Source organism: Anabrus simplex, chromosome X, assembly GCF_040414725.1.
Source record: "Anabrus simplex isolate iqAnaSimp1 chromosome X, ASM4041472v1, whole genome shotgun sequence".
NCBI classification, from domain to species: Eukaryota; Metazoa; Arthropoda; class Insecta; order Orthoptera; family Tettigoniidae; genus Anabrus; species Anabrus simplex.
In genome coordinates, this window is record NC_090279.1 from 212527204 (window position 1) to 212540393 (window position 13190).

General features: G+C 43.1%; 1 protein-coding gene across 1 annotated transcript in view; it reads right to left on the bottom strand.

Moving 5' to 3' along the window:
• Positions 1-4773: 4773 nt before the first annotated feature.
• LOC136886788 (potassium channel subfamily K member 18-like) overlaps positions 4774-13190 on the bottom strand; it is a 45210-nt gene continuing 36793 nt past the window's right edge. Inside the window, exon 3 of the mRNA XM_068230962.1 lies at positions 4774-5168. Within this exon, the coding sequence (XP_068087063.1) occupies positions 4774-5168 (395 nt within the window). The remainder of the gene's footprint in view (positions 5169-13190) is intronic.

Sequence of the window (13190 nt, forward strand, 5' to 3'; positions counted from 1 at the left end):
CCATTTCAACTCGAGCGGCCGGGGTGATAAGATTGTCAAAGCCACGGTCATTTACTTTGCATTCCTATCTTGTACAATTTCCACAGACAACACTCCCACACAGAGGTACATGTAGATCACTCCCTTGGGATGTAGCGGGAAAAGGAGCTACATACCTGGCGAGCACAACATGTCCTCGAATAATACCCGCACTAAAAAACACTGTTTCCTTTGCAAAAATCAAATGATGATAAATATGTCTCCCGGTCAAGGCCATCCCATCAACGGCTGCAAGTTCAGATGACAGCCTGCACGGTTACTATGGTTACATTTCAGTCACAAATTTTGTCGCGTTACATTTCACCAATTTTCGGACGAATTCCAGCCATAAGACATATTTATGTCAAAAACAAGACGGCAAGCTGGATGCTGGGTTTGGACCACATAGTTGTGAGCTTGCATTCGGGAGATGGTGGTTTCGAACCCCACTCTCTGCCGCCCTAAAGATGGTTTTCCGTTGTTTCCCATTTACACGCCATGTAAATGCTGGAGTTGTACCTTACTTAAGCCACGGTCGCTTCCTATCCCCGCTCTCTCCCATCGTCACCATACCAGTGTTTCTACCAACCAGTCATTATTGACTGTGTTATAGAAGGAGGTGGTTTGCCCTTGACGCCCCCTGTGAGTGGGGGCCGTAGACGAACGCCCTCGGTATCTCCTGCCTGTCGCAAGAGGCGATTAAAAGGGGCCTCAGTGGATTTAAACTTGGAAGCGTCGGTTTGCGACCAAGGAATTGGAATTGTTTCCACTCCTCACCATACCCGACCTCCGTAGATCAACTCTTATTTCTTTCGACCCTGACGGTATTTCGTTACGAACCGTAGGGAGTCTTTAATTTTCATGTCCTTCGCGGCCCTTGCCTATCTTTGACCAATGCCTTCATTTTTCGAAATGTAGGATGCCTTCCGTTTTCTCCTCTGATTTGTGTTAATAGAGGATGGTTGCCCAGTTGTACTTCCTCTTAAAATAGTAATCACGACTACCACCACTACTCTTGACGTAATTTTGTCTCCATATATCAAACATTTGCTTGTTGTTTTCAAGAAATACAATAACAAAAGAATTTCAATTTACGTTAACTCTGATTGTGGGGGAAACAAGAAGAATGACAGATTGTCTGCCTATATACCTCGAGACAGATTTCTGTGAAGCGGTCGCTAACCACCGCGACAGTCCTTCGACATTGTTGGACAAATAAGTTACCTTATCTTGATAATTTCTTAACAAGCGGTGAGTGGGGAGAAAGGCTATCAAAATGCCAGGGAATCAATGGTATACCGTTAACCGTTTCAGTAGGATATAAGGAAACCTGAAGAAATGAGTAAGCTTAAGAAGTCTGCAGAAGAACGTGCCAGAGAGTGGAGGTGTCCGCGCAGGGGGACCTACAGCCCAGCAGTTCTACCGCGTCTGTTGAACCTGTTGGTTGTAAATGATGACGCATTCCCTTGACTACCAACAGTTCATGGAGGGGACCTGCAGACGCGTCAGGGGGCCAAGTTCAACATGATTTGGCGAGCTGCCTCTTACACACTTTGTGTTGTTTCTAGAGCAACATCCAACTCACTCTACTTCATTTCTCTCCCAAAGATTTATTGTACGACATTAACCCTTGCGACAGTGTGTCCAGTACATCCCGTCTGATTTTTCACCCCAATCTTTGACGCGCAATCTCAGGTAAAGCAATATCGAGTGAACTGCATCGAACTGAACTTCAGTAACTAAAAGTTGCTTTTTATACAATTGCTGACAATTATTTCGTAAGACATCGACGGAGTTATTCTTCCACACATTACTAAAGAAAGCATCTTTTCACCTATTGACATAAATATGCCTTATGGCTTACAGTTTGAAAATTTGTGTTAAGGAAGTTAGCGTAATGGAAGTGTAACCTAGCAAACCTGCAGGCTGTGATGTATTATTACCTAGCAACCGTGCTGGCTGTGATGTATTGTTACCTAGCGACCGTGCAGGCAGTGATGTATTGTTACCCAGCAACCGTGCAGGCAGTGATGTATTGTTACCTAGCGACCGTGCTGGCTGTGATGTATTGTTACCCAGCAACCGTGCAGGCAGTGATGTATTATTACCTAGCAACCGTGCTGGCTGTGATGTATTGTTACCTAGCGACCGTGCTGGCTGTGATGTATTGTTACCCAGCAACCGTGCTGGCTGTGATGTATTGTTACCTAACAACCATGCTGGCTGTGATGTATTGTTACCCAGCAACCGTGCTGGCTGTGATGTATTGTTACCTAGCGACCGTGCAGGCAGTGATGTATTGTTACCCAGCAACCGTGCGGGCAGTGATGTATTATTACCTAGCAACCGTGCTGGCTGTGATGTATTGTTACCTAGCGACCGTGCTGGCTGTGATGTATTGTTACCCAGCAACCGTGCTGGCTGTGATGTATTGTTACCTAACAACCATGCTGGCTGTGATGTATTGTTACCCAGCAACCGTGCTGGCTGTGATGTATTGTTACCTAGCGACCGTGCTGGCTGTGATGTATTGTTACCCAGCAACCGTGCAGGCAGTGATGTATTATTACCTAGCAACCGTGCTGGCTGTGATGTATTGTTACCTAACAACCATGCTGGCTGTGATGTATTGTTACCCAGCAACCGTGCTGGCTGTGATGTATTGTTACCCAGCGACCGTGCTGGCTGTGATGTATTGTTACCCAGCAACCGTGCAGGCAGTGATGTATTGTAACCTGGCAACCGTGCAGGCTGTGATGTATTGTTACCTAACAACCGTGTAGGCTGTGATGTATTATTACCCATCAACCGTGTAGGCTGTGCTGTATTATTACCTAGCAACCATGATGGCTGTGATGTATTGTTACCTAGCGACCGTGCAGGCTGTGATGTATTATTACCCATCAACCGTGTAAGCTGTGATGTATTATTACCTAGCAACCGTGCAGGCTGTGATGTATTATTACCTAGCAAACCGTGATGGCTGTGATGTATTGTTACCCAGCAACCGTGCTGGCTGTGATGTATTGTTACCTAACAATCGTGCTGGCTGTGATGTATTGTTACCCAGCAACCGTGCTGGCTGTGATGTATTGTTACCCAGCAACCGTGCAGGCAGTGATGTATTGTTATCTGGCAACCGTGCAGGCTGTGATGTATTATTACCCAGCAACCATGCTGGCTGTGATGTATTGTTACCCAGCAACCGTGCTGGCTATGATGTATTGTTGCCTAGCAACCATGCTGGCTGTGATGTATTGTTACCCAGCAACCGTGCTGGCTGTGATGTATTGTTACCCAGCAACCGTGCTGGCTGTGATGTACTATTACCAGCAACCGTGCCGGCTATATCTTATTGCTGGTGGTCATCTGCAATTAGCAACCGTTGATGGATGGCCATGACAGAGTGACATATTTAGGATCATTTGATTTTCGCAAAGGGAAAATAGTTTTCTTTTTCTTCCGATGCTGGAAGAGACGGAGAGAAATATCCAATGTTAGATAACTATCCTATACCAGGGAAATCCAAAAGGTTCAGTCTGCGGATGAATCTTAGAAGACAAGAGAAATTAAATGAAAATACATTTAATTAATTTTGATTGGAATTAAACCCCAATATTAATTACTTTCGGGAAGCTACCCCCAGATGGATTATATTTATTTCAATAGAAATAATCTTAATTTATGGAAATGGTTTCGTAAAATTTGGAGGGAATCTTTCAAAATTGCAGAACATTGATATGAAATCAAATCGTCCGAAAATATTCACGGATAAATTTGTGATTGTTCCCTCAGCAACAAATAACATCCCAAGAACTTCTCAGTTATTAATTTGTATATCTAAAGGAGCCTCGATATAAGCCTTCCTTATTCAGAGAGGTACATATCGCTAGTTTTGCACGTGCAATATGCTGGTTTCAGAACTTATCAAATGAGATTACACCTTAAATTCAACAACTGTTTGACCAGTACATAGCATTAGAAATAACCAATTCTCATTATTTGTCTCCATTAAAAGGAAGTTTGCTTGATATTTTGTGTTTATTTGGAAGTGAAAAACTACGAAAGGCAATTTGTTTGATAGGAATTTCATTGAGAGTAATATGATCCAAAAACACATTTAGTTAATTAAGAAGTGTTTTGTGAACATTTTTTTAGTGAAACAAGGAAACTTTTCAAGACTGGATGAGGCAAGCGAGAGCAGAAAACAGACATGCACACATTTTCACTTTACCATCACTTCTTTTTACCAGAGCTCCCATTTCGTTGGAGCTTTGTACAATACTAAAACATCACTCCATTGCTGGCCTCCACTCATTCCTCCCATTGTATTCGACATTTCTCAGATCACTTACTAACACACTGCTTTCTAACATGTTCAGTTCTTCTAAACGTCGTTCTACATTTCAGATACACTAGCCTCGCATTCTTCATTCCAACTCAGAATTTGCTGATGAATTCTCAACAATCTCACATCTCTGTGTTCTCCTCCAGGTCCTCATCCTCCTCCGGTACAGTGTACACCCTGGACCCATCCGCCGCCTCAGGGATCACCTCAGGGAGTGGTTCTTGGACCGTCTCTGTCATCTCTAACTGCTGAGAGATCACTTCACTGTCGAAGAGCGAACTGGGGGTGTTGCTACAGAGTGTTTCCTGCGTCACATTCCTCTGGTACACCGTGCGCTGCTGTTGCTGTAGCTGCAGCTGCTGCTGCTGTTGTTGGTGGTGCTGTGGATGCTGCTGTTGCTGAGGATGTCAGGACGAGCTGGAGTACGGGTCCGCGCCGTTCACGTCCTCCTTCTCGGGCGCCTGGTGTTTCAGGCGGTGCACGATCTCGTCGTGCAGGATGTTGAAGCACATGGCGGTGAGCGCCATGCCCGTCAGAATGTACACCGAACAGAACCAGACGGTGCTGTTACCCTTACTGCTGTATCCTCCAGGAACCAGGTCGCCGAAACCGATCGTGCTCAGACTCATGAAGCAGAAGTAGCAGCCGTCCAGGAAGGGCCATCCTTCCAGCTTCACCAGGGCAACGGCCCCTCCACACACGTACAGCACCATGGCTCCCAGACACAGAGCCACTGGGGTGAAGAGGCTGCCGGAGGTCTTCTTGTTCTGGGAAGGCTTGCTATCATTGTCCGACGTGTCCCCTGCAAACACAAGAGTTGTCCAGTTACTGCACAGTTAAATTACAGACAATACTCATGCAAGTTTGTTAAGAACGAACCCATACGTTTCAGTGCCAATTTAGTTAATGCAATTTTAAAGCTTTTCAGCCTCTCTAAAACATTAATTGAGGAGTGTCTATTCAAAACGTCCTACTTCCACTTTAAGAAAATCTTCAGTATTTTGTCCACATGCTGAATATTATCGAATCCATACCAGAAATATGTAGGTAAGGGTTATTCTGCCCGAAGGCAGGTCTGAACCTCTGCAGAGGTGTTCCTGAGCCGGAGTTTACGTGCGGTAGGGTGGCCAGTTCCTTTCCGCTCCTCCATTCCCTTACCCCCACCAACAGCGCGTGGCAACCCATCCAAGTCCTGACCACGCCCAATGTTGCTTAACTTCGGAGATCTCACGGGATCCGGTGTTTCAACTCGGCTACGGCCGTTGGCAGAAATATGTAATTCCTTAAATATAGTTCATACCCGTTTTCCCGCAACTTTCTAATGGTGTAAGAGACACTCCTGAATTAGAACAGATAAAACACTACAGCATACCTGAAAAAGTACATACTATTAAGCAAAGAGTGACGTTTCGTTCTAAAAGAACATCCTCATATTTTATCAAATCACTTTAAATAATGAGCATATAAGTACAATATTGTTCACGTAGCATATTGTGAATTGGCGATGTTCTGTAGGCAATACCTCTGTCCCGTGGAGAGTGGATGGTAAATAGGGGGGTTAAGGGAATGTTGTGGGCAATGACTCTATTCATTCAGCAGGGGAGGGGAATTTCTGCTTCTTCATTGTATAATGTATATTTGTGCCTTAAGGAGGAAATGTAACTTACTAATTTTGAAGAATAACAACATTATGGAATAGAATTAAATGCAAAATAATATTATCACCCACATTCTACACATTTGCGTCTTAGCAGCTTCCTGCGGGATTTATCAAGTGCTAATGCAGAAAAAGTGAAATGTTGTCTCTAGGCAATAGCTCTGTTCCGTAGAGAGGGGGCGGGAGTTATTCGAGGGGTGGGGGTGGGGGGATGTTTGAGGGAAATGTTGTGGGTATTGAGTTTCATTGGAGAGGGGAAGGGACGTGCTGCGTCTTTATTTTATAATGTATTTCGTACCTAGCTAAAAATTCCGGAGTAAGGAAACTGGCTTCAGTCCAAACGCAACTGCTGAAGGTAGCGCATGATTAGCAGCTTAGGTAAGTACAAGCACATTTCTAAATGTTACTGAAAAGACAGTGAAGGACTCCTACAGTCATTATATGCTCTGACTTGTTCATAACATCACCAATCAATCACTACTGATCTGCATTTAGGGCAGTCGCCCAGGTGGCAGATTCCCTATCTGTTGTTTTCCTAGCCTTTTCTTAAATGATGGTAAAGAAATTGGAAAATTATTGAACATTTCCCTAGGTAAGTTATTCCAATCCCTAATTCCCCTTCCTATAAACGAATATTTGCCCCAATTTGTCCTCTTGAATTCCAACTTTATCTTCATATTGTGATCTTTCCTACTTCTAAAGATACCACTCAAACTTATTCGTATACTGATGTCCTCCCACGCCATCTCTCCTCTGACACCTCGGTACATTCCATTTAATCGAGCAGCTCGTCTCCTTTCTCCCAAATCTTCCCAGCCCAAACTCGCAACATTTTTGTAACGCTACTATTTTGTCGGAAATCACCCAGAACTAATCGAGCTGCTTTTATTTGGATTTTTTCCAGTTCTTGAATCAAGTAATCCTGGTGAGGGTCCCATACAATGGAACCATACTCTAGTTGGGGTCTTACCAGAGACTTATATGCCCTCTCCTTTACATCTTTACTACAACCCCTAAATACCCTCATAGCCATGTGCAGAGATCTGTACCCTTTATTAACAATCATATTTATGAGATTACCCCAATGAAGATCTTTTCTTTTATTAACACCTAGGTACTTACAATGATCCACAAAAGGAACTTTCACCCCATCAATGCAGTAATTAAAACTGAGATGACTTTTCCTATTTGTGAAACTCACAACCGGACTTTTAACCCCGTTTATCATCATACCATTGTCCAGCGTCCATCTCACAACACTATCGAGGTCACCCTGCAGCCGCTCACAATCTTGTAACTTATTTATTACTCTGTACAGAATAACATCATCTGCAAACAGCCTTATCTCTGATTCCACGTCTTTACACATATCATTTATATATATAAGAAAACATAAAGTTCCAATAATACTGCTTTGAGGAATTCCCCTCTTAATTATTACACGGTCAGAAAGCTTCGCCTACTCTAATTCTCTGAGTTATATTTTCTAGAAATATAGCCACCCATTCAGTCACTCTTTTTTCTCGTCCAATTGCACTCATTTTTTGCCAGTAGTCTTCCATGATCTACCCTATCAAATGCCTTAGATAGGTCAATCGCAATACAGTCCATTTGGTCTCCTGAATCCAGGATATCTGCTATATCTTGCTGAAATCCTACAAGCTGAGCTTCAGTCGAATAACCTTTCCTGAACCCAAGCTGCCTTCTGTCAAACCAGTTATTAATCTCGCAAACATGTCTAATATAATCAGAAAATGCTTTCCCAAAGCTTACATACAATACATATCAAACTGACTGGCCTGTAATTTTCAGCTTTATGTCTATCACCCTTTCCTTTATACACAGGGGCTAGCATAGCAGCTCTCCATTCATTTGGTATAGCTCCTTCAACCAAACAATAATCAAATACGTATTTCAGATATGGTACTATATCCCAACCCATTGCCTTTAGTATACCCCCAGAAATCTTATCAATTCCAGCTACTTTTCTAGTTTTCAACTTTTGTATCTTACTGTAAATGTCATTGTTATCACAGGTAAATTTTAATACTTCTTTAGTGTTGCTCACATCCCCTATCTGGACATTATCCTTGTAACCATCAATCTTTACATACTGCTGACTGAATACTTCTGCCTTTTGAAGATCCTCGCATACACACTCCCCTTGTTAATTAATGACTCCTGGAATGTCCTTCTTTGAACCTGTTTCTGCCTTAAAGTACCTATACATACTCTACCATTTTTCACTAAATTTTGTATGACCACCAATTAAGCTTGCCATCATGTTATCCTTAGTTGACTTCTTTGCTAGATTCAATTTCCTAAGTAAGTTCCTTCAATTTCTCCTTACTTCCAGCTAGAGAAGAGATTCCGTGTGGCATCTCTCTAGTACTCAATATTGATTTCGTGGTACTTCTAATTCAATAGAAACTTCAGTGAAACAACTCGACGTTTGTTAACTGGAGTTAACCATGCTACTCCTTCGAGGAGATTGGGTTCCAAGCACTTGCTTTTCGTGATCCTTCCTTGCTACAGATGATGTTCGTGATGTATTGTGTTCCCTCAAGTGACATGTGTAGCTCTACTTTTGCCGCTTGTTGTCTGAGAACTTCGCCACCAGATGGCCCCCGCGACGTGGCACAACGCTAGCGTTCGAAGCGGAAGCTGACTGAACCATCACATCACGTTAAGAATTTCACCTTATTTTCTTGACACGGTATAAACCCAAAAGCCTATACACTATCATGTCTATAAGTAAAGAAAGAGTTACAGTAATACCGGGAACCGAAAAACTAAAACTTCTAGTGATCCGAAAATCAGCAAAGCCTCACTGTTTCTCGGGTGTGAATTTATTACCGGTCACGGAAGAAAGCAACCCCCGAAGTCGCGGATGACAAACTCCATTTACAAGCAGCGTGCTATTGACGAGAAGTTTTGTTTAACAGTAATAAACAGAAAAGACTAACGGATTTTCTTCAAAGGTGTTAACCGAGGTATGTTTCTTGTTTCATTACTGTACATACTGCATCCTGTTCTCTAAAATGTTACTATAATAAGGGTTATAATTAAAGTGATACTGTTTTTATAGAATTTGTTTGTATATTTCTTAAATACTGTTTGAAGGGGTGTATTCTGCCCGAAGGCAGGTCCGAACCTCCACAGAGGTATGGCTGAGCCGGAGTTTACGTACGGTAGGGTGGCCAGTTCCTTTTCGCTCCTCCATTCCCTCCAGCGCGTGGCAACCCATCCAAATCTTGACCACGCCCAATGTTGCTTAACTTTGGAGATCTCACGGGCTCCGGTGTTTCAACACGGCTACGACCGTTGGCTAAATACTGTTAAAATAATATATTTAGTATAAGCCCTTAGATACATATGATTCAATTACGTGCTATACACGCTCAAAAACGGTAAGTTCTATATCTGCAAATTTCGATAACTCGAAATAAAATTTAGCGATTCGAGATATCGAGGTTCGACAGTATTCAGGAAGTAGGATGTCCATTTATCGTAATTATCTTGTATATTAGTCTGTGCGGTAAAGTAGGAGAGAGTCCGGCTCTGCGGTGTAGGGGGCAATGCGTCCGCCTGTCACCCGGCAGTCCTGCATTCGATTCCCGGCCAGGCCAGGGGTTTTTAATTGTAAATGATTAATATCCCTGGCCTCACTTCCGCTATTTCCAAACACACGCAGGTTCACAACATATGGTGCGAAGTAGGGGCAAAAGCTCTTCTTAGGTTGACGCCCCGAATAAACAGCATAAAAAAGTAGGAGATAAGATCAGATCCTGTGAGGCCTTAGACAGGACCTTATTCTTTACTGGAAAAAGAGAGATCCCTTGGTAGTTGTTCACATCTTAGAAAATCTCCTTCCTTGTGAAGGGGAATGACGAAGGCTTGACATTCAGTCAGACTGCAACTTATTTGCAACCGTAGCTGGAAAATAGGAGTTGATGATGACTACAGTCCGGATATTTAGCCTGTAATAGGTTAGGATGCCAACATACTAAAGTAAATAACAAATATACTCTACCCGGACAACAGTTCTGCATAAATAGTAGGGTCTCGGCCTGTTGGAACCCCTACAAGTTATGTTACTCTCGCTACACTACGGTAGACCGGGTAGACGACACTTACTACCAGGTTTGTATTCTAAACATCCGGGCTATAATGATGTCTTTCTCTGACCAATGACACTTACTATGATTTGGAAGAAATATCCTGATAGGGTTTTAAAACCCATCTGAAATGTACATATCTTTCTCCTGTTGTTTGTTTACTTCATATGAGATGATGACCCAAATAATTACTGGAGATGTAATGAACTGTTCTTCAAGGATATCAGTTAATGGCTCTCATTCATTAAATAATCAGGAGGTTCTATTTTCGTGTATTGATTATTCCGTTTTGCTTGACTGACGTTTCCATTATACTGAACGGAATGTCTTGTCTGTAATTGGAGTTTATTTCCTGTTTGGTTCTCTTCCTGATGCTAGTGAAGCGGGATTCTTTATTCAACAATATTACAATGTTTAGTATGTTTCATGTTTATGGTCATCGGCTGAGATTGCAGCAGAAATTGAGTTCCGGACGTGGCAGGTGTTTTCAGGATTATGAAGCAAGTGTAATTCCTACCAGGACGTTCACAATCTATTGTTCTCCACGTGTAAATGTGGCTTGGTTGATCTGCTTCATCTGTTTCAAATACAGCTTATGACAACTGGAAGATGAGTTCTTGAAAGATACAGGAACATTATTATTATTATTATTATTATTATTATTATTATTATTATTATTATTATTATTATTATTATTATTATTTTACATCATTATGCCCGACTAAGGAGTGCGGTTGAACTCATTTAGATGACGTTTTTGTTTTCTTCTTCTTTTTCCCAAAATTTCTTCATCCTCTCAAGGGTTTTTCCCTACGTTCTTCTGTCCGAGTGTTAGTGATCCTGGTGCTGGTTTCGTCTGCAAATTTGTTGAGTATCTATTAGTGTTCAGAATTTACATCTATGCCGTACAATTTCCTCGAGGTCTATTTTAGTTTCATGAAGCCAGTTGTTCTTGGTTTATAATGAAAGAGCAAGGTTGAACATGCTTTTAGTCATTCTCTCCTTGCTCGTTCTGAGAATGCGTTCATAGAATTTGAATCGCCTTTTTCTGAGGTTGTGAGATATTTATCTAACAAGTTGCTTTACGTCGCACCGACATGGGATAGCCAAGAGCAAGGAGTTGGAAGGAATCGGCCTTAATTAAGGCAAGGGAAAATATGGAAAACCATCTTCAGGGCTGCCGACAGTGGATTTCGAATCCACTATCTCCCGAATGCAAGGTCACAGCTCCGCGCCCCTAACCGCAGAGGCAACTCGACCGGTCAGTTAAAGAACATGCTGTAATCAAGTCAAGTCAAGGAATGCACCACCAGATCGTTCCTCCACTCGTCTGTCGATCGCAGTAACGTTCTTTATTATTTAAGGTGCTACCCCCTGCGGGTGGGGGACGCACATGTAGAATACATCCGCGGTATCCCCTGCCTGTCGTAAATTTTTTTTTTGCTAGGGGCTTTACGTCGCACCGACACAGATAGGTCTTATGGCGACGATGGGATAGGAAAGGCCTAGGAGTTGGAAGGAAGCGGCCGTGGCCTTAATTAAGGTACAGCCCCAGCATTTGCCTGGTGTGAAAATGGGAAACCACGGAAAACCATCTTCAGGGCTGCCGATAGTGGGATTCGAACCTACTATCTCCCGGATGCAAGCTCACAGCCGCGCGCCTCTACGCGCACGGCCAACTCGCCCGGTCCTGTCGTAAAAGGCAACTAAAAGGGGCCCAAGGGGCTCTCAACTTGGGAGTGTGGTTTGGTGACCACGGGGCCCTTAGCTGAGTCTTGGCATTGCTTCCACTTACTTCTGCCAGGCTCCTCTATCCTGTCCGACCTCTCTTGGTCAACTCTTGTTCTTTTCATACCCCGACGGTATTAGAGCATTCGAGGCCTGGGGAGTCTTTCATTTTCACGCCCTTCGTGGCCCCTTGCCTTTCTTCGCCCGTTACTTCATTTTTCGAAGTGACGGATCCATTCTTTTTTCTTCTTTTCTCTCTCTCTCTCTACCCCTTGTGGGTGGGGGACGTAGAAGGAAAATACACCCACGGCATCCCCTACCTGTCGTGAGAGGCGTCTAAAAGGGGCGACTAAGAGATGATTGTCTTAGAACCATGCAACTACTTTTAATTAGTACCATCACGCGGGGAACACCATGGGTCGCCTTTACTTGCGAGTAGCACCACTATATTAGGTACGAAATAGGTTTGTGCTTAGTAGCATAAGTAGCAGTGGGTGTGGACTGTGAGTTTCCAGTACCCGTGAGTCGTATCCATGTGAGCAACACCTCGGGACTGGGCGTTGCCTGTGATTAGGACCACTATATGAGCGACACCGTGGGTCTGCGTTGCCTGTGATTAGTATACACTATGTGAGGAACACCACGGGAATACCGGCGCCCGTGATTAGTACACCTAAGTGAGGAAGCCCATAGGTTTGCGTTGGCTATGAGTGGTGCCATTGTGTGAGAAACACCATAGGTCAGCGTTACCTGTGCAACGTACAATACTTGTGAGTAGTACCATCATGTGTGGTATACTGTGAGTCTTCGCTCCTTTTGAATAGTACCCCAACATGATACATACCACAGTTCTACTTTACTAGTGATAAGTACCATTCTGAGGGGCCTTTGACCTGATTTTGGACCCCTTTAGACATTAAGCCCCCTCGATTCAGGAGTGTGCTTTAGAAGTGGTCCCTTGGTCAGAAATACTATTATTTATGATAGTTTTTTTGAGTCGGATCCACTGATTGTTTTAAATTCATGACCATCCATTCATTCTTCATGACATTTTTTATTTTGGTCAGTGGATGATTTTGAACTTTTACTTTGTCATTTCATTTCGTACCATTAGGGGCAGATGACCTCGATGTTAGGCCCCTTTAAACAACAAGCATCATCATCATTTAAGATGGTTGAAGATGCAACGCTGCCGTCCCACTGTTGTGTACTCAACAATGTAAATGGACTGAAATACTGAGCGAAGGAAGCAACACGCCGAATGGTTTGATTACAGTAGATATTCAATATGCCCCCATCCTACTTCAATGCAGAGTTCACA